At 42.8% G+C, this 22,822-nt stretch overlaps 1 protein-coding gene across 4 annotated transcripts in view; it reads left to right on the forward strand.

Annotated features, from left to right (window-relative positions):
- The window catches only part of LOC130367844 (adhesion G protein-coupled receptor E3-like), a 30,938-nt gene extending 15,717 nt beyond the window's left edge, over positions 1–15,221 (forward strand). For all 4 annotated transcript variants that reach the window (XM_056570718.1, XM_056570719.1, XM_056570720.1 and 1 more), the window contains 12 exons: positions 1,492–1,572; positions 1,941–2,109; positions 3,965–4,075; positions 4,158–4,345; positions 7,235–7,402; positions 8,356–8,550; positions 8,919–9,154; positions 9,481–9,541; positions 9,629–9,720; positions 10,873–11,041; positions 11,135–11,233; positions 13,382–15,221. In XM_056570718.1, the coding sequence (XP_056426693.1) occupies positions 1,492–1,572; positions 1,941–2,109; positions 3,965–4,075; positions 4,158–4,345; positions 7,235–7,402; positions 8,356–8,550; positions 8,919–9,154; positions 9,481–9,541; positions 9,629–9,720; positions 10,873–11,041; positions 11,135–11,233; positions 13,382–13,435 (1,623 nt within the window). In that variant the 3' untranslated portion in view covers positions 13,436–15,221. The remainder of the gene's footprint in view (positions 1–1,491; positions 1,573–1,940; positions 2,110–3,964; positions 4,076–4,157; positions 4,346–7,234; positions 7,403–8,355; positions 8,551–8,918; positions 9,155–9,480; positions 9,542–9,628; positions 9,721–10,872; positions 11,042–11,134; positions 11,234–13,381) is intronic.
- Positions 15,222–22,822: the final 7,601 nt, after the last annotated feature.

Below are 22,822 nucleotides of genomic sequence, written 5' to 3' on the forward strand. Positions count from 1 at the left end.
GTGGACTGCGACGTTGATCAGCGTTTTTTTTTTATTTCAATAAAAGGGTTAACGAGGGCTGTGGGGGAGTGTTTTTTTTAAATACATTTTTTTTCAATATGTTGTGTTTTTTATAATAGAATTTTCAGGCTTAGTAGTGGAAGCCGTCTTATAGACGAAATCCATTACTATGCCAGGGCTTAGCATTAGCCCCAAAATCAGCTAATGCTGCTAACCTCTAATTATTACCTTGGTACCCACCGCCACAAGGGTCCCGGGAAGAGCCGGTACCAACAGGCCCGGAGCGTCAAAAATGGCGCTCCTGGGCCTAGGTGGTAACAGGCTGGCATTATTTAGGCTTGGGAGGGCCAGTAACAATGGTCCACGCCCACCCTGGTAACGTCAGGCTGTTGCTGCTTGGTTGGTATCTGGCTGATACTGAAAATAGGGGGAACCCTATGCATTTTTTTTTTATAAATAAAAGAAAGTGTGTGGTTCCCCCATTTTTTCTTTTTTTTTCCTGACATTACCAGGGTGGGCAAGAACCATTGTTACTGGCCCTCCCCAGCCTAAATAAAGCCAGCCTGTTACCGCCTAGGCCCAGGAGCGCCATTTTTGACGCTCCGGGCCTATTGGTACCGGCTCTTCCCGACACCCCTGTGGCGGTGGGTACCGGGGAGCAATAATTGGGGGTTAGCGCTAGCTGATTTGGGGGCTACCGCTCAGCCTTGGCTTAGTAGTGGATTCTGTCTACAAGACGACTTCTACTACAAAGCCTGAAAATTCAATTATAAAGAACACAACACATTGAAAAAAAAAAATTATTTAAAAAAAAACATTCCCCAACAGCCCTCATTAACCCTTTTATTGACATTTTAAATAACGCTGTTCATCGTCGAAATCCGCCGAATCTGACTTAATCCTCTGCATTCATGTATCTAAAATGAGAAGAAAACAAAAACAATAAAACTACTATCAAAAAGCTGGTGTGAAATTTTTGATGTAAACTGGACTCTCCCCCCTTGCATGAAAATATCTTTTTCATGAAAATATCATGTAAAGAAAAAAATAAATACGTGGACACGCCCACTTTTACAAAACTGATGTGAACAGTGTAAACCACTGCACAAATCGCTTTGAAAATGCGGTCGATACATTTCGCACCAAAATATATTTTTTGGGGTGCAAAATTCTTTGAGAATCTCCCCCTCTGTGTACTTCATAAAGATTTATGATTTTACTATTGTGCAGAGTTTTGTTCGGCGCACACTGCTGCTCCGGTACAGCGGGAAAATGCCACAGCTCTGTGAAGTGTGCGGTAGAGGAGGAGAGAACGGTAGAGCGAGGAGAGGGGGGCGTTTCTATATTTGCACAAAATTTATCAAAGGACATGCGCAACTTTAGTGAATCTTGAGCAAGAGTGTAAATTAGACAGCAGTATAAAGGGGTAGATCTGTGTCTACAATAGACAAATAATGATAAATCTCCCCCTTTGTGTACATTTTTCTTCAGGATCCACTGTGCTCTTTTTGGAAATCCATTGTGCATATAAGAGAAAATGCCTGTGAGAGAAATATCACCAATACTGTCCAGGTAAGAGAAGAACCAAAAGGAGATGAAACCTACAAGTGAGTAATAGCAGCTTTATGTATTTTTTAGGGTTCTTAATTCCTGACTGCCATCTGGTTATCATCATGATTGTTCATCATTGCTCCTCACGTATCTAAATCAAGATAACTGGTACATTCCACTGCTCCTGTAGGGCTAACCAAGGGAAATAGACCCTCAGAATGGATAGATGTCATACTATTAAACCAGATGGGTCCAACAAGTAGACTGTTGTCTCGGATCATCCACAATATCCTGCAGTAGACAACACTTGTGCTTTTCATAGTTTTTTTGCTTTCCTTCTCTGTCATTGGATTTGTTATAGAAATGCCTATATTTGCTCATCTTAATAGAAAGTGGCATCTCAGATCACTGACCTTCTCAATCAAACTTCCTTGAAAAAGATGGACTTCTCGGAACTCCAAACAGTTGTCGTTGCAGTAATAGAAAACGTAGAAACTGCACTACTGGAATCTTTCTCTACAGACCCCAAAAATGAAAAAATAAGCACTCCTGAAATTGGTGAGTAGACTGACATGTATAATATTAGTAAGAAAGAATTAAAGGGGTTATCCAGGAATAGAAAAACAGATTTCTTTCAAAAACCGCTGCCCGTCTGTCCCCAGGTTGAGTGTAGTACTACAACTTGGCTCCCTTCACTTCTATGGAACTGAGCAGAAGAACAACACCTAACTGGAGACAGACGGGGAGCTGTTCTTGAAAGAAATTAGCTCTGTTTTTCTATTCCAGGATAACCCCTTTAATTAAGAATTAAGAAACACACACACACACACACACACACATATATATATATATATATGTGTGTGTGTGTACTGTATATAAAGTTTATTCCATCTAAATGTGCATAAAACACAGTTTTTTGAACATTTAGATGGAATAAACTTTATTTTCCCTTTTTGGGGGCATTTTTGAGGGATTTTTTGGGACTTGATCCTTAAAGGGGTACTCCGGGGAACTAAACCCATAGCCCATCCTTTCCCTCTCACCAAGCTATTTATTTGTCTAAATAGGAAATATCATACATTAGCTATATAGAGAGGATTCCCTCTTTCAGCTGTGATTTACATGCAGTGAGTGAGAGAAAGACATTATTATCAGATCCCCCTTGTCTTTGTGCAAAGCCCTCACTGGGACTAGCCTCCACCCTCCTGGAAGACAAGCACCATGTGATTTCTTTCTTGTCTGGTTTCACAGCCACACCTCCCTTCCTCCTCCTCTCCTCCCTGTGTGAAGATCTTGCCGACAGAGAGGCCCAGCATCTCCTGTGAAGATTCTTAGTCGCAACTCAGCACATAACACTGCTCTTTGCCTGCTGTTTACCTAGTCATTAACTGCTGCCATTCTGAGCATAGCATGATTTATTGCTGGGGGAAGGATAGATTGAAAGAAAAGACATGTACAGTGTGTGCTGCTGAGTGTGTTTACAACTTACAACCACACAGCATGCACACAGATAGTAAGAGCAATTGGCTGGGCTGCATGCAAGGAAAAATAATATTCAGAAGACAACAGGGGCCACAGGAGCTGGCAAAATCACAAGGATAACATCATAGAATAATTTCACACAGTAAAGCAAACCATTCTCCATGTTATGAATATGTCTGAAAGAAAAGAAAAAATAAAATAAACATTTCTACGACTTTAGCTTAAATGGTGTTCTATACAGTGCCCTATTGACCCTCTGATGGTGCACCTTATAGTCCCCAAATAACATAGATTTTTCCATTGGTTTGAGCACCAAGTCTGGGGTCAAGGGTTCAAAATCAGGCCATCAGGACCAGTGGGCAACCTGTCAGTAGTGATAAGTAGTTCCCACAGGTCACAAACCCCTAAGGCTAACCCTGGATTTAGCTTAGTGAAGGTGCAATAATACTGGCAAGACACGGAATCTGAGAGCAGATAAAGTCTTAAGGAAACGGGGTATATTGGAGCACGGTTTGAGGCTTCACTGTAATGGCTGTGCTATATGCCTTGAGGACAATAGGAGAGAAGTCCACCGCCATCCCTACCTTTTCCCCTACCCAATGAGCTAAAGAAACAGAGAATACCATTTAACTCCTTCCCAGTCACTAAAGTGGTGCACCCAGAAAATGTGTACAAGGGTCTGGGAGAATACTTCAACATAGGCAATAGGCCATACAATTCCTCAATTGTCCTTCAATGTCTGTGGTCACTGGTGTAATAGATGCACAAGGAGGGTTCTCAATATTTATATATGATCGTGCACCACTGACTGGTGTTATGTAATGACTTATATTCTTTTATTTGTAAAATCTTAGAGAATAAGTCATAGCTCCCTTATATATGAGCAAATAATCAGAATACACCCGAATAATAACTTTTTTATCTCATATAGAGGCTGAGATGAAGGTTTCCCAAGACTATTGCGGTAAAGAATCTTCCATTATCCTAAGAGTCGATAAAAACAAAATGGAAGTACCGTGTTCACTTGTCAACTTCACAGGTGGTGAGTGAGGAGTCCCCTGTACTGACTATACTATGTATTATTTGTTGGTATGCTTATATTGTAATATTTACGTGTTTATCAGGTGGAGCCATGTTCATCGCATACAAAGGTCTAAGCTCCAGGTTAAATGGAAGTATTCTTGCAGCTTTTGGGGAATCTGAAGAAACAGAAAAAGATGAAGTGATCTCCCCAGTGGTTTGTGGAGCGATCACAAATCCCAATACAAAGAACCTGGATGCTCCAGTGACCTTCACATTGAAACATCTGAAGGTCAGTACAAGAATTTGCCACCATTTCTACAGTATGTTACCAGTACCCTTACTAGTGGCAGATTTTCAGCCATATACTTGTTTGCCATGGGAAAGACTAACGTCCTGTGTGATAAGGTCCATATTAGGGATTTTGCACGATCCACAGAATGAAAGATAGGGAACATCCCTTGCATTTGTTGGCAGAGATAACAAACAAAATTCAGTCCACAGAGTATGGGTGCAGACCAGTCTGGGTAAATCCAAAGCCAAGGGCTACAGTCCACAGGGCATACTCCGCTTGCTGGCCACCAGGTACAGCAGAACTCTGGGTCCTCCTCTGGATTGATGTCTGTCGAGGGATCTTGGCCTCAGCAGCAACTTCACACTCCAATATAGCAATAGCCCTCATGGCCATATAGCTTCCAATTTTGCTTCTTGCTCTACTGGGATCCACAAGAAATGATATTTGCTTGTGGATCCCAGTTGCCTCGGCTTCTGCTCCTTCAATGATCCATAATCAACCACTTATCCTCAGTTCTGGCCCTTATATACCCCAGTAGGAAAGGCACCTGGAACAGTTTCTAGATGACCTTCTCATACCTGGCATTAGGCAGTGATCAGGAGGACTTCAGGGGTTGTCCCCAGCATCCATATCATCTGGAAGAGTCAGCGTTCCTTTGGTAAGATTAATAATTCTTATACTGAATCAATGATCCCCTCTTCTCCGGTCCAGTCTTCCTGTCACTCCAAAAATGTAAAGACAGGTGGGGTTAAGTCACTTGCAGACTGTATGTTCAATGTTCAAATAAACATAAAAAATAAACCTGAGGTGATTGTCACATCCTGATTTAGGCAAATTATACTTGGCTCATATTATGCTTAAAGGGGTACTCCAACAAACTTTGCAACAAACTGTTCCGAATGCTGGAGCCGGCGCCGGGAGCTCGTGACATCATAGCCCTGCCCCCTCATGATGTCACACGCTGCCCCCTCAATGCAAGTCCCATAAACTTGCATTGAGGGGGTGGGGTGTGACATCATGAGGGGCAGGGCTATGACGTCACGAGCTCCCGACGCTGGCTACAGCGTTCGGAACAGTTTGTTCCAAACGCTGAGAAGCGGAGTACCCCTTTAAGCCTCATGCAAATAAGGCATGTGTACAGAGGCAAAAACGTAGGTACTGCGATTCTGTAATACAGAGATATAGTTACTCCATGAGCTGGCGTATGGTCCTCCACCTGACATTGTGTTCCAAGGATATTCTTCCTTAGAAGCAGTGCCAGGAGAGGTACAGTAGGCCCTGTTAGGAACCCTCATGGACTGCAATATTACGGCTCCACATAAGTTAGAGGTTGTTTGGAGCCACAATGTTATGAAAGCCACACAGGGAAAATTGTCCGATTTTGTCCAGGAAATTTTGTCCAGGAGGTAATGAGTTAGAGGTGTTGGTACCTACATAGCTTAAACATGATACTGCCCGACCATTATGATGAAGATGCCATTTTCTGTATTTGAGTTGGTCACAGCTATTGGACGGGAACAAAATATGCTTTGTGCATCTTCATACAATTCTTAGGAACGTGACAGATGTCAGTCGACCTGATCATTGGTCGAATGCGGGTCTAGATGTACAATTTTGGTGTTTATAAAATAATTTCCTTGATTATTATTGATCCATAATCGTCTGTTAAACACAGTTTTGAGATATAAAATAACACTGTATATCTGAATTCGAGTAGAATACAGACATAGCGCACATCTACAATCTTGTATAATGATCTGATTGCTTCTCAGCACAATATCAAAAACTAACAGATTGTTAGTATACATTTTTGATCAAAAAGTACAAGCCCACTCGCCACGTCAAGGCCACCTATTCAGAGTGGGTCCCTAACATCCCTAGCATAAAATGGCGTAGCACCAGGCGGCGACCACCACCGCCGCGAAACAGGTGCCCACGGGGGGGGAGCGACCCACTGGCAGAGCGGCCCCAATGCCTCTCAAACCAGTCTATAGGCCGCACCCGCCCGCAGATACAGCGCCACGGCAGCAACAGACGCCGCCCCGCACCTCACCAGTGTGAACAAGGTGTAATGGCTCACTTACCTTGCTCTCCCAGTCAGACTGGGAGGCAGCTAGGAGTGAAATGGCCCTAGTGTGGCTAATTACCACCTATATAGGTTTGGGCTGAGGGTGGCCTTGACGTGGCGAGTGGGCTTGTACTTTTTGATCAAAAATGTATACTAACAACCTGTTAGTTTTTGACATTATGCTGAGAAGCAATCAGATCATTATACAAGATTGTAGATGTGCACCATGTCTGTTTTTCTACCCGAATTCACACTGTGTTTTCTATCCCCTCCTTTTTCTTTGTTTTAACATGTGCTGCACTCTTCCCCACCCCCTCAGCCCAACCCTATATAAGCAGTAGTTAGCTGCACATGGGCCATTTCTTTCCTAGTAGCCTCCCAGTCTGACTGGGAGAGCATGGTAAGTGAGCTATTACATCCCTGTTCACACTGGTGAGGTGCTGTGCGGTGTCGGTTGCTGCCGTGGCGCTGTGTCTGCGGGGTGGTGCGGCCCATAGACTGGTTTGAGTGGCATTGGGGCCGCTCTGCCGGTGGGTCGTTCCCCCCCTGTGGGCAATGTCATCGCGGCGGCGGTGGTCGCCGCCCGGTGCTGCGCCATTTTATGCTAGGGACGTTAGGGACCCACTCTGGATAGGTGGCCTTGACGTGGCGAGTGGGCTTGTACTTTTTGATCAAAAATGTATACTAACAACCTGTTAGTTTTTGACATTATGCTGAGAAGCAATCAGATCATTATACAAGATTGTAGATGTGCACCATGTCTGTTTTTCTACCCGAATTAACACTGTATATCTGTCTACATCTATTTTTACATATAGACTGTAAAACCCTCCAACAATTTATGGTGCGTATTTTGGGACACAAAAACAGAAATTTGGTCAACCCGTGGATGTACAACTCAGAAGTCAGAGCAAAAGGACAGTACCCTCTGTGTCTGCACACATCTCTCCACCTTTGCTGTCCTGATGGCCCCCACTGAAATCCAGGTGATGATAATATAATAGTAGACCTACGTATTGTTATTGGGGAGTCAGATACTTCTGTATAACGTGAAATGGACAGCTAGATCCAGAAGTATACCTATAGGGAGTCATGAAATAAAAGTTTCACCTTGGGGGGTTATAACTCAATAACAACTTATCAACTACTCATATGATACATGGTAAGTGTCTGGTCACGGTATCAACACTCCCCAATTATAAAAACCGGGGACTTCAGTACAGCATTATCTTCAGTAGTCCCATAGACATTGAATGCACATACACAATGGCTGGGTCATTCAAACAGGGACACTTAGAACCACTTTTTTCATTATTGGTGGAGGTCCCAGTCGTCAGACGCATATAACCTATCCTGGGGATAGGCGATAAGCTGCCGTTGTGGTAAAACCTCTTTAAGTATTGCCCTTGGACAAATCCTTTAGCTTCATCACTTATTCACTTGTCTTCTTATCTGCCCACTTTTACAAACTACTTGCCATTTAGTGGTTTATCTTATTTGGTGGTTTACAATCTTTCACCAGAGAATTATCCTGTGTCTTATCATTGATAAAAAAAAATACTATACGTGTCAAGTAGTGATTTATGATGGGCCATGACATGAAGTTCCAACCTATCTTCAAATAATTTCACGGAGATCAGTGGTCATTTTTACAGCTCATTTTTTATTTTGTTCTAGTCATAGTTTTTTGACTAAAACAACATTTAGTTTTAGTCATAAAAAATTGAGGAAGAAGCGATAAGGACATTTGACCATACATTCAACAAGTTCAGATCATGAACGTCAAGAAACGCATCATACTATAATAGGCGGCACATAGGAAGTAGATTGCACCTAGTGTTCTATAGAAAACCAGCATTTGCTGGGCTCTTCCTGTACAATTCTTTCTATTAGATTAAATACAATCTTACATGGTGACTTCTAATAATTTTTTCTACAGGTGGACACTGGCTTGAAACTGATCTTTCTCATAGGCCTCAGTATATCTCTTGTCTGCTTGTTTCTCTCTTTTCTCACCTTCATCCTCTATCGGTCTCTGAGAAGCGCTCACACCTCCATTCTAACAGTTCTGTGTGGATGTCTCTTCCTGGGCCAACTTCTCGTTTTGGTGGGACTTGAACAAACCTGGAATAAGGTGACTGGTTTTTACCATTATAGAATTGTCAAGTATTGTGGGTCTTCTATAACCAACAAGGCTGTTCCTTTCCTGTCCTTCGACAGTGGTAAATAATACCTCGATCCATTGTCTGCTTCCAAAAATTCAGTCCAATCTCTGGGCAGAAGTAGCTGAGTAGATTGATATACATATTTCTACTGAATGTTCTACTGAACATGGCTGGTTCTTGTTACATTCCAGGAGAGTCTTACTAACATTGTATGACCCTGATATGCCCCATATCTAACTTCTTACACCCACTTAGCAAAGAGTCCCTCAGTGATTTTAACCATATCATAGCCTGATATAACCCTTTACTATCTTGTCCTTTACTATCTGTATTTCAGACCCTCTGCTCAGTGATTGCCGGCAGCCTACAGTTCATCTTCCTCTGTGCATTCTGCTGGATGTCTCTGGAAAGCATCCTTCTCTTCTTAGCTGTCCGAAACATGCAAGATATAAATTATATGAAGTCTCAACGCTCTTATTTCCCATATGTCTGTCTGGCTGGGTTTGGAATCCCCGTCATCATAATGGTTATATCGGCTTCATTATATCCACAAATGTATGGAAGGAAGACAGTGTAAGTTACATTTCTGAATATGGAGAAATGCCCTCCTAAATGTCTCTAATGATGGGAACTAATCTGGCAAATACCTGAGACCTGAAAGCCCCAAGTGCCCAATAAATCTATCTATGAGATCGATTATTTAATATTCAGCTGTTGTATGGGCTAAATGACATCACTAGTCCAAGCTCCGGATCCCAAGGTGGTCTTAGTCAACCAACCCTACCACTTGCTGCCATGATAGAGAATACCCCTAGGCTTCCATCTCATGAAATTTCCCTTCCTATATGAGAAAAGACAGATGAATTAATGAAGTTGATTACCACTTTTTTCCCCTTTAGTTGCTGGCTTAAAGTTAGTCAAGTCTGGAGTTTCCTTGGTCCGGTTTGCTTGTTTATTTCTGTGAGTACAAATTTGTATCCATGACAACCTCCTTATCCTGTTATATCTTTGCAACTCATTTCCTTTTGTCTTTGATTCTCTTGTTAGGCTAATTTTATTCTCTTGGTCCTCACATTTTGGCTTCTCAAAAAGAAGTTGGCATCTCTAAACTCTAACGTCTCTACCCTAAAACATACCCGGTGAGCCCAATACAGAAATGTTCTGTTTGTTGTCAGTCATTAGCTTCACTTTTGATTAAGGGGGTTCTCCTCTTTCTCCAAAGCCTATTTGTTAGAAGGGTCCCCTGACAATAAGGTGATCACAAAGTGTCTACTGCTTCGACCCCCTGTAATCATCTGTGATCAGTGGGAAAATCTGGCAATAAATGTTCATTCTACCTACAGCGCTACCACCATAGGGGAAATCAAACATAACACAATGGCCATTCAAATCAATGGGTTGTCTGTGTAACACAGGACAAGGTGGGTCCTCTGGCAGGAGATACTCTTGGTAACTGTGCTCGGGTCAAAAGTCCTGACCATGGACACCCTCTATCAAGTTGAAAACAACCTTACCATTAGCTCTATGTGTGTCTCTCTCTCTCTCTCTCTATATATATATATATATATATATATCTATATATATATATATACAGAGGCATAGCTTCTGGGCCCCGATACAAATTCTGCAAATTCTGCAAATATGCCAATTATAATAATGCTATTATAATGTGATTTGGGGCCCCCTTAGGCACCAGTGTCCTGGTGCAACTGCTACCTCTGCTACCTCTATAGCTATGCCCCAATATATATATATATATATATATATATATATATATATCTTGACCACACTATTACAATATATTGTCACAAATATTCTTTTACAGCTTTGGGGGACATTCACACGAGCGTATTTAGTTTCAAACTCGCAACATGTTTCCTGCTGCGAGTTTGAAGAGGGACAGGGTCTCTGCGGGCTATCCACAGCAGATCCCATTGAAGTCTATAGGGTCTGCGGTGGAATTTCAACAGCGAAGATTCCGCTGCCGAAAATCTGCTGCAGATAGCCCACAGAGACCTTACCTCTTTTTAAACTTGCAGCGAGAAATACGCTGGGAGTTTGAAAATAAATATACCTGTGTGAACGTACCCTATATCTTTTATCTATGCAAATGAGTAGAAAGATAAAAATTACGGATTTGGAATTGACTATTTTCTGATACCTTTAGTTTAGAGGGGGTATGATGGTGACACAGTCTCTGTAAGGTCTATATAAGAAAGGCATGTAATGGAGCTTGGGGTTTAATTTGCAAAATATGAAATAATATCATTTAAACCTTACTTTCCCTGCAGCCTACTGACATTCAAGGCCTTCTCCCAGCTCTTCATACTTGGCTGTACATGGATTATCGGCCTCTTTCAGTTTGGATCTAGTTCCATTGTTGTGTCTTACATCTTCACAATCTGCAACAGTCTCCAAGGAGTGTACATCTTCATTGTACATTGTCTCCTCAACCGCCAGGTCATGTGACTTTCATCACCCATCATTATCATTTACACCTTTTCTCCAATAGGATTAGTCTGCCTTATTCTCTTTTCTTACTTTTACTTATAGGTACGGGAAGAATACAGCCGAGCATTCCATAAGTTTTATTCTAAGAAGTCAAAGTCTTACAACGTGTCTGGTACTACCACACGCATGAGTCTAAAACCAGTAAGTCTTGGTATTGTCTATTATCCTAATGTCTGCTTATGTATAGTAGTAGCATTTTGAGCTAGATCATCACAGTAGCTTTGTATGAATCTAAAAATCATTTTAAAAAACATTGACATGTCAAAAGTTTTGACCAGTCGGGGTCTCAGTGCTGAGACCCCCACCAATCCCTAGATATAGCGAACTAAAACTTTGATCGCAGCATCTGAAAGGTTCAAGGGGTACTCCGGCCGTAAACATCTTATCCACTATTCAAAGGATAGGGGATAAGACATCTGATCATTGGGGTCCGGCTGCTGGGACCCCCTCTAATCTCCGTGCAGCAGCCGGCATTCTGTGCTGGGTGATGCTTCAGTATCTGAAATGTTGGTTTTCCAAGATGTAGACGTGACATCACGAGGGGCACGGTGCGTGACGCCATGTCTCTGTTTCGGAAAACCAGCATTTCTGACACTGAAGCAGCACCAGGCACAGAATGCCGGGTGCTGCACAGAGATCGTGGGGGTCCCAACGGTGGGACCCCCGTGATCAGACATCTTATCCTCTATCCTTGTAATAGGGTATAAGATGTCTAAGGCTGGAATACCCCTTAATGCCTGGCATTGGCGAGTTTGGCTGATGGAAGTTGGGACTTACCGGGTGCTTCATACACCTGGACCACCACCAGAGTGGGTGTGTATATATATATATGTACGCCCTGTGTCATCCAGGGGTTAGGTAATCACAAAGAAGCTGGATAATAACTACTTTTACTATTTAGGGTATGTAGTGTTGGGATTAATGGATGTCACCCTGATATATTCAGAAACAATCATATTAAAAAGGACTCATGGAAGAAGAATGAAATAAGACTTGGATCACTTGCCACAATTTCAATCAACGTAGGTGGCTATACATGGACGGATGTAAAGGCAGGGCAGTAGGGAGCCCCGTCCGGAGCACCGGCGCCGTTTCACGCCCAGAGGGCGTGAAACGGTGACAGCGCTCCGGACGGGGCTCCCAACCACCTACTGCCCTGCCGTTACATCGGTTCATGTATAGCCACCTACGTTGCTTGGAATAAAGAACACAGCATTGGAATTGTGGCGAGTGATCCGCGTCTTTATTTCATACTTCTTCCATGAGTGTATATGAAGTGACTACTTAGCGTGAGAATCAACCACCGGCGTGCTGATGTGAATAGCGCAGAATGACCGCATGGATTGAGAACCTGTTGTCGCAGAGTAGTGCCAGGTGAACCTTTATTTGCTCATATTAAAAAGGATCTTTCAATCCTCCTGACATGTCTGCTTTACTGAATACTTGCATTCCCCATGGAATAACAATTTTGGAGCATTTATTTTTAGAACTCTGCATCCTGCCATTCCTCTGTTGCTCCTGTCGGAAGTTAATTGATACATTTACAACTGGATGTAAGTATTCCTCTTATCAATAGGGTGTGTTCTCCACTGACAATGTCCAATTAGTACTGATAGTACCATACTGCGGAGGACACACCCTTTTTATAAGGGGGGATGGTAACACCCACTTGTCAATTTATTCATATATTTCCCAGAGACATGAAAGAGGTATATACAAATCAGAGTTTTAAGTAAAAGATGTCCTAGGATTGTTGTTTTATGTGGAAAGAACTAAATCAGATATGATCGATGGGTTTTAAAACATAAATTGTTACATTTCCACAGTCCAGTATCATTTTTGGAGAGACCCCACTAGCCTAAAATACCTTAAAGGGGTATTCCGGCACCAAGACATCTTATCCCCTATCCAAAGGATAGGGGATAAGATGCCTGATCGCGGGGGTCTCGCCACTGGGAACCCCCGTGATCTTGCACGCAGCATTCCGTTATAATCAGTCCCCGGAGCATTTTCGCTCCCGGTCTGATTACTGGCGATCACGGGGGCCGGAGCATTGAGAGGTCACGGCCCTGCCCCTGTGTGCCGTCACGCTCCGCCCCCTCAATGCAAGCCTATGGGAGGGGGCGTGACAGCTGTAACCCCCTGCGATCAGGCCTCTTATCCCCTATCCTTTGGATAGGGGATAAGATGTCTTAGCGCCGGAGTACCCCTTTAAATTATTACTAATATATTCCTATAATTATCCAGATCAGCCAGTAATGCATTGTAACACATTTAACCTTGTAACAGAGTCAAAGCTCAGAAAAAGATGGTTTGGACGGCATGGAGAACCAAATATACTGAAGACGAATGGACTCCGCAATGCATGTGACATCATCCACTTCAAAGAGTGCCAGTATGAACAATATAAAGACATTAGGGCACCTACAGTAGAACACATAAGCACCTTCATAAGGAAAAGAAATAATGGTATTCATCCCAGCTGCCACCCCATTGGACGTTTGACTGTCCAATTGAATGTTTGCCTGAGACTTCTCCTCCATGTTGAAGGTTTTAACCATTACCCTACCGGAAACCCAGGTCACGGCTGAATATATTAAGGAAAAACTAAGAACAGGTTTATAAGAAAGTCAACCTCACTGGCTGGAGCCGCTTCTTGAGGAAAAGAAAGATGGACGTCTTTGTTCCTGCATTGGCTAATGTGGGCTAAAAAAATTACATTTAGTATAAAGTCCACTCTGAATTATCTGACCAGATTTTCTCCAAGCTGGATCTGCTTGGGGCCTACAATCTGATCCGAATTTGTAAAGGCGATGAATGGAAAACTGCTTTCAACACTCATAATGGCCACTACGACTATCTTGTCATGCCATCTGGTGCAATGTTTTGCAACGCCCCGGCAGTCTTTCAGGAATTTATATACCAATAACACTGATGTGATAAAGGCTGTCACCATAAGGAGAGGGCGTATGAAAACAAACCCACTCGTACTCCAACAGCACTAATATGAGGACCACATAAAGGTCTGCTACCTGCAGTGATCAAACAACTAAAAACCTACAAAAACAATACCGCAGCAGGTCAGAACAAAGAAAAACAGGGGATAGCAGCTGAAAAATGGACGGCACAAGAGGCAGTACTGGTAATAAAGGATATATAAACCAATACAACCCCAAGGGATAATAGTATAATGCAGTAAAGGGGTTTAACCTAAGGTGCCAGATAATGCATAAGAACAGTAAAGTGCATGGGCAAGAACATTAAAATGCAATCTGCCTAGTCACCATACAGGATACCCACATAGTCACGCTAAGAACAGCCTGGAGACGTCCACTCCTACGTCCATTTCAGAACTACATCCGTCTTCCGGGGAAAGAAGGACCTTTGCATTATACTATTATCCCTTGGGGTTTTATTGGTCTATGAATCCTTTATTACATGTACTGCCTCTCAGGACGTCCATTTTTCAAATACTATATAATCTCTGCTTTTATGTGCTTGTTATATACCGTATTTTTCGCCGTAGAAGACGCACTTTTTCTTCCCCAAAACTGGGGGGGAAAAGTCGGTGCGTCTTATACGGCGAATACGCCCCTATCGCGGCGGTCCCTGCGGCCATCAACGGCCGGAACCCGTGGCTAATACAGGACATCACCGATTGCGGTGATGCCCTGTATTAACCCTTCAGACGCGGCGATCAAAGCTGACCGCCGCGTCTGAAGGGAAAGTGACACTAACCCGGCTGTTCAGTCGGGCTGTTCGGGACCGCCGCGATCTCACCGCGGCGGTCCCGAACAGCCCGACTGAATAGCCGGGTTAGTGCTTACAGGACACCGGGAGGGACCTCACCTGCCTCCTCGGTGTCTTCTCCGTTCAGGGATCCCCTGTATGGCCGGCGCTCTCCTTCCTCGTCATCACGTCGTCGCGTTCGTACGTCGGCGTGCGTAACGACGTGATGGCGGCGACAGAGAGCGAGGATACCCGGCCGGCAGCAGAGACGTTCCGGAGCGACGGGAACACGGCGACAGCGATGGAGCGACATCCAGGGCAGCGGTGACGGGTCCGGAGCGGCGGGGACACGTGAGTATTACCTCCTCCTGCAGTGGTCTTCAATCTGCGGACCTCCAGATGTTGCAAAACTACAACTCCCAGCATGCCCGGACAGCCAACGGCTGTCCGGGCATGCTGGGAGTTGTAGTTTTGCAACATCTGGAGGTCCGCAGGTTGAAGATCACTATTGGGTTCAAAATCTTTATTTTTTTAGATTTTGCCCCTAAAAATTGGGTGCGTCTTATACGCCGGTGCGTTCTATAGGGCGAAAAATACGGTATATGTTGTTCATGTGCTGACATTAATAAAGATTTGTTGTTTTTTTGCCTTTACTTGGCTTGCTGCAGTATTGTTTTTGTAGGTTTTTGTTCTTTAAGGAATTTGTAAATGACATCTTGCGAGTGGTGGAGTACCTTGACAGTATTCTGATTTACTTTTCTCGAAAACACATATTCCTTGTCCTGCAACAACCGAGGGGAAATGGACTGTATGGGAAAAGGATCTGCTTTGACTGAAAAAGTGAGTGGTGGGTAGATGCCAAGAAATGGACCCCAGAGGGCTGAGTCTGCCTTCCTACAATTAAAGGATTATTTTGACACTGCTTCTGTTCTACATCACCCAGATACATCTGAGCAGTTCTTCCTTAAAATCGATGCTTCCTCTGATGAAATGTTTCTGTTGCAGGGTAAAATTTGTCACTTGTATTTGTTTCTCCAAGCTCTTCTCCCCTGCTGAAAAGAAATATGCCATCAGTGAAAGGGAGCGGCTCACTCTTAAATGGGCACTGTCATGAAATCAAAAAATTGATATGTTGTAGTACTTAAGTACTACAACATATCTCTAATATACTTTAATAAAAAAAAAGTGATTTGAAACCAGTTTAAAATCACTTTTAAATTCGTCCACTAGGGGTCGCCCTCCTAGTGGCTGAATGCAGAATGCATTCGGCAGTGACGTCACTACAGAATTTCGACTCATTTAAGCCTGGCAACGAGTCGAAATTCAGTCACTGCGGTGCTCGCTCCCACCTGTCAATCAGACAGGCGGGAGCGAGCTCTGTGAAGGAAGTGGATGCGCGCAGGCTCCCGGGGACAAGGTAAAGTATTATGCCGGGGGGGAGGTTGCGTGTTCACCTATACAGTATGCCTCCAGTTTCCCCACTACAACTCCCAGCATGCCCTGACAGCCAATAGATGTCAGGGCAAGCTGAGAGTTGTAGTGGGGAAACAGCTGGAGGGACACTGAATAGGTGAACTAAGGGGGGTGGGGAGGGGGTTGAGCGGAGCGGCGGGGCAGGGGGGGTAGCGGACTGCGCGGCGGGGAGGGGGTACTCTGAATGGGTGAACTAAGGCGGAGGGGTGTGAGTTGAGCGGCGCGACGGGGCCCGGGGGGGGGTTGCAGGCTGTGCGGTGGGTAGCGGTATGTGCGGCGATCACAGATCCGTTGTTCACCTATACAGGGTGCCTCCAGTTGTTTCCCCACTACAACTCCCAGTATGCCCTGACAGCCAATAGATGTCAGGGCAAGCTGGGAGTTGCAGTGGGGAAACAGCTGGAGGCGCCCTGTATAGGTGAACTACGGGCTGAAATGTCAGCCCCAGCAGGCATCAGTGACGTGGTGCCTGCTGGGGAAGTCTGCCTAGTAGTGAGCATGCTACCAGGCAGGCAAAAAGGCATTTTTAATATGTAAAAAAAAAAATTAAAGGCAGGGAGGGGGTTAGGGATAGATGGGTAATAGGCAGGGACAGAAAAAGGAAAAAAAAAGTGATGGTGGGAGCTACCCTTTAATTTGGCTCTTGAGGAATTTAGATACTTGCTACTGCCTTTCCTGACTTGCTCACATCCTCCCTTCTTCCTATGAAAGGATCATGTTTCAAATGCTGGGCAGCAGATTGTGCTGATAATAGAAGAACAGCAGAGCACTATATGTTACATGTTGTAAATAAAGTAAATGGGGGTTAGACTGAAGTGTTCTTTGTGGGTTTTGATTACAAGGTATTTACTGATGTTTCCCTACATTTTGCACTTTTTCCTACATTTTTTTTACAACTGATCTGCCAGTTTTTTTCCAGCTTAAATTCACCACATTTTATGTAGAAACATTAATAAATATGTTGGGATTTTTCAAAACTGCCGGGGACACGCGCCTTTTGTCAGGACCACACCCCTTTTGTTGGAACCACACCTCCTTTCCCAGTGGCCATGCCCCCTTTTTCAGATTTTCTTGCAAAATTTTGGGTTTCGGGGTTTTTGGGTGCAACACAATTTGGGCTCAAACCCCGAGAAAAAAAAGAGTCAGGATCATGTTAGTAAATAAGCCCCAATGTCATTGAGAAGGGAGAGGAATCATGAGAACTGTAGTCCTTCCCATTTATAATCCTACCCACAGCAAGCTCTGGCAGCATCAAAACAACTGAGCAGCACAGAGCTGGACAAGATAATGAAAAATATAAGTGGTCAAATCTGGGACAACCCCCCCCCCCCCCCCCCCCCCCCCTCTCCCAAGTGAATATGATTTCTATCAATCATATTCCATTTGAAAGGGTTATTCCAGGCAAAAACTTTTTTTTTATATATCAACTGGTTCCGGAAAGTTAAACAGATTTGTAAATTACTTCTATAAAAAAATCTTAATCCTTCCAATAGTTGTTAGCTTCTGAAGTTGAGTTGCTGTTTTCTGTCTAGCTGCTTTCTGATGACTCATGTCCCGGGAGCTGTCCAGCTCCTATGGGGATATTCTCCCATCATGCAAGGGATATTCTCCCATCATGCACAGCTCCCCTGACGTGACATCATCATTGAGCAGTTAGACAGAAAACTTCAGAAGCTAATAACTATTGGAAGGATTAAGATTTTTTAATAGAAGTAATTTACAAATCTGTTTAACTTTCCGGAGCCAGTTGATATATAAAAAAAAGTTTTTGCCTGGAATACCCCTTTAAATGCACTTTATGTCCCAGAATGTTGCTTCAGATCTGGCCTTACATTCCACTCTTTGCCACGCAAAGAGTAAAAACTGTGATAAAATTAAGAGAAAATGGCAAAACCATCATCCATTACAATTATTGTATTTTTTAAAGATATTGGTAATAAAAAAAAAAAAAGTTAACAAGAACATTCCTCGTGATCTGTGTAAGTTAGGGGGGTTAAAGGGCACCATTTTGGTTTAGTTTTATTATTCAAGTAGATGGTGTCTAATGTTTAAGTCTCTGGTCTGTAAATAGACCCCTTCATGGAAAGTATATACACACAGACACGTTATACACTATACATGCCTACTTAACAATAGTTACATCAGGGAGACTTTATCCAAACTATAAAGGCCATGCCCCCATACACCACTAAAGTAATACATTCACATATGGTAACTACTTCCTGAAATGGTTATAGACCCAGGACTCATATAACAAATTGTATTCAGAATCAAAAAACACATGAAAAGTAAAACAAAGATGACTATGGTTTAGCAAAAACTTTCCATGAGTGGCATAGAAGCTGCAGCCAGCATTACAAAAACTCATAATAGAGTTGGATCCAGCACCATTTGTTAAATTCACACACTTTATTTAGTCCATTGAAGAGTGCCAGGGAACCACCAGGCATATGGTTCATAATGGATCTTTAAGATTTCGATTTAAATCTTCAGTGCTGGATCCAAATATTTTATATCAAATTAACGCCCCTGAATAAATACAGACCCTGAAATTAACTACAGTTCAGTCCACAAAATAAATACATACCTCAGTGAAGTACCTAGTATAAATACAGCCCCCAGACCAGTACCCAGAATAAATACAGCCCACAGACCAGTACCCCACACATATACAATCCCAAGACCAGTACTCAAAGTAAGTACAGTCCCAAAATGAATACAGACCCTTGAGCCTACATTAAAAAGACCCCAGAATAAATACAGTCTACAGACCAGTACCCAAAATAAATACAGACCCTAGAGCGGTACCAAAAAATAAAAACTGCCCCCAGACCAGTATGCTAAATAAATAGTCTCCAGACCAGTACCCAAAATAAATACAGACCTCAGATCAATTCCTAAAATAAATACAACCCCTCAGATCAGTGCCCAAAATATATTCCCCAGACCAGTACCCAGAATAAACACAGCCACCAGACCAGTACCCCACATACATACAATCCCAAGACCAGTACCCCAAAGTAAGTAAAGTCCCCAAAATTAATACAAACCCTTGAGCCTACATTAAAATGACCCCAGAATAAATACAGTCTATAGACCAGTATGCAAAATAAATACATACCCCAGAGCAGTACCAAAAATAAATACAGCCCCCAGACCGGCATTCAAAATAAATACAGGCCCTATACCAGTACCCCCAAAAAATATTGTCCCTAGACCAGTACCCAAAATAAATATAGCCCCCCCAGACCAGTACCCAAAATAAATGCATACCCCAGACCAGAAGCCAAAATATATACATTCCCCAGACCATTACCCCAAATAAATAGAGACCAGACCCCAGACCATTACCAAAAATAAATACAGACCCCAGTCCAGTAGCCAAAATAAATATGGTCCCCAGACCAGTACACAAAATAAATCCAACAGTAGAAAAAGCATCCAGTGCCAGGATAGTGAAAGACGATCATTTATTGAAGACTCATAAAAACAACATGTGGTGTGTACAGCCATTGACATGTGAGGATTTACGAGTCTTCAATAAAGGATCTTCTTTTACTGTCCTGGCACTGGTTGCTTTTTCTACTAGTGAATCTATTTCCACACTATATGGAAGTGTTGTTCTGTGCGCAGGAACAGTCAGGATCCCGGGGATCTGGAAAATTGGTTTATTTTTCTATTGTTCACCCAAAATAAATGCCAACCCCAGTATGTAAGACTTCAGTACATGCACAAGGGAGGGAGTAAGATGTCCTAAATGTATTGTTTGCATCTGCTATAATTTATGTTTTTGGTGTGAATTAGGGCTTTTTCGCTTTACAGACATGTGTAAACATTCCCTTATAGTGATTTTGAGTAAAATATTGCAACTATTGTATTCCAAGAGACTGGTTCACAGGAAAACTAAATGATAAACAAATGTGACCTTCTCCAATGTCTTTAGGGGGCCATTCAATCTCCAAACGTAGGGAATGCTACTATACTAACACCAACGATCTTGAATACAAAAGACCTAGAGTAGGTCATATTCTTCTGGGACCATGTCATCCTCAGAAACGGCGATGTGGAACATGTCTTCTATTTCTGGACTCTAGAACCAGATGCTAGTGAAAAGTCATAAGATATACATGCTATGTACAACATACTTGCACCCTCCTATCCCCCATGTATCCCCTGGGACTACGAAAAGTGGTAAATTCCCTGGAAATGTACAGTATCCCCCATGAGTCCACCCCTACAAATTTTTAAAATATTTTATTCTCTTTTCATGTAACAACATTGAAGAAATGACCCTCTGCTCTAATGTAAAGTAGTGAGTGCACAGCCTGTAGAACAGGGTTTAATGTTATGTCCCCTCAAAATAACCCAACACAGCCATTAATAACTAAATATTGTCAACAAAAGTGAGTACACCCCTAAGTGATAATGTCCAACTTTGGCCCAAAGTGTCAATATTTTGTGTGGCCAACCTTATTTTCCAACCTCTTGGACATGGAGTTTACCAGATCTTCACATGTTCCACTGGAGTTCTCTTCCACCCCTCCATGATGACATCACAGATCTGGTGGATGTTAGAGATCTTGTGCTCCTCCACCTATCATTTGAGGATGCCCCACAGATGCTCTATAGGGTTTAGGTCTGAAAACATGCTTGGCCAGTCTATCACCTTTACCCTCAGCTTCTTTATCAGGGCAGTGGTTTTCTTGGAGGTGTTTGGGGTCATTATTATGTTGGTATACTGCCCTGCAGCCCAGTCTCTGGAGGGAGGGGATCATGCTTCTACTTCAGTATGTCACAATACATGTCGGTGTTCATGTAGGCCCAGACCATGACATTCCCACCACCATGCTTGACTGTAGACAAGACACTTGTCTTTGTAATCCTCACCTGGTTGCTGTCACACATTCTTGACACCATCTGAACCAAATAAGTTTATCCTGGTCTCATTAGTCCACAGGACATGGTTCCAGTTATCCATGTCCTTAGTCTACATGTCTTCAGAAAACTGTTTGTGAGTTTGCTTATGCTTCATCTTTAGAAGAAGCTTCCTCATGGGACGTCAGTCATGCAGACCAATTTAATGCAGTTTTTGGCATATGGTCTGAGCACCTCTGCAGCAATGCTGGCAGCACTCACATCTATTTCCCAAAAACAATCTCTGGCTATGTCACTGAGCATGTGCACTTAACTTTTTATAGCCTGTGCCATCTTTATGTAGATCAACAATTCTTTTTTCTGATTATCAGAGTGTTCTTTGCCACAAAGTGACCCGTATTAGAGAATGTGAGAGCCATTACACCAAATTTAAGACACCTACTCCCCATTCACACCTGTGGCCTTGGAAAACTTAAGAGCCACATGACATCGGGAGGGGAAAATGGCTAATTGGGCCCATTTTGGTCCCTGTTGTTGGCAAGGTTTAGACATTAATGGCTGTGTGTTTTATTTTAAGGGGAAACAACATTAAACAGAGTTACACAGGCTGTGCACTCACTACTTTAAACTGTAGCAAAGTGTCAAATAGTGTGAGTGGTGGACTCACTTATATGAGATACTGTATATCATTTGAGGGGTGGACTCACTTATGGGAGATACTGTATATATAATGTGAGGGGTGGAGTCACTTATGGGAGATACTGTATATATAATGTGAGGGGTGGAGACACTTATGGGAGATACTGTATATATAATGTGAGGGGTGGACTCACTTATGGGAGATACTGTATATATAATGTGAGGGGTGGACTCACTTATGGGATATACTGTATATATAATGTGAGGGGTGGACTCACTTATGGGAGATACTGTATATATAATGTGAGGGGTGGACTCACTTATGGGAGATACTGTATATATAATGTGAGGGGTGGACTAACTTATGGGAGATACTGTATATATAATGTGAGGGGTGGACTCACTTATGGGATATACTGTATATATAATGTGAGGGGTGGACTCACTTATGGGATATACTGTATATATAATGTGAGGGGTGGACTCACTTATGGGAGATACTGTATATATAATGTGAGGGGTGGACTCACTTATGGGAGATACTGTATATATAATGTGAGGGGTGGACTCACTTATGGGATATACTGTATATATAATGTGAGGGGTGGACTCACTTATGGGAGATACTGTATATATAATGTGAGGGGTGGACTCACTTATACGAGATACTGTATATATAATGTGAGGGGTGGACTCACTTATGGGATATACTGTATATATAATGTGAGGGGTGGACTCACTTATGGGAGATACTGTGTATATATAATGTGAGGGGTGGACTCACTTATGGGAGATACTGTATATAATGTGAGGGGTGGACTCACTTATGGGATATACTGTGTATATAATGTGAGGGGTGGACTCACTTATGGGATATACTGTATATATAATGTGAGGGGTGGACTCACTTATGGGAGATACTGTATATATAATGTGAGGGGTGGACTCACTTATGGGAGATACTGTATATATAATGTGAGGGGTGGAATCACTTATGGGAGATACTGTATATAT

The sequence above is a fragment of the Hyla sarda genome, chromosome 4 (genome assembly GCF_029499605.1).
Source record: "Hyla sarda isolate aHylSar1 chromosome 4, aHylSar1.hap1, whole genome shotgun sequence".
NCBI classification, from domain to species: Eukaryota; Metazoa; Chordata; class Amphibia; order Anura; family Hylidae; genus Hyla; species Hyla sarda.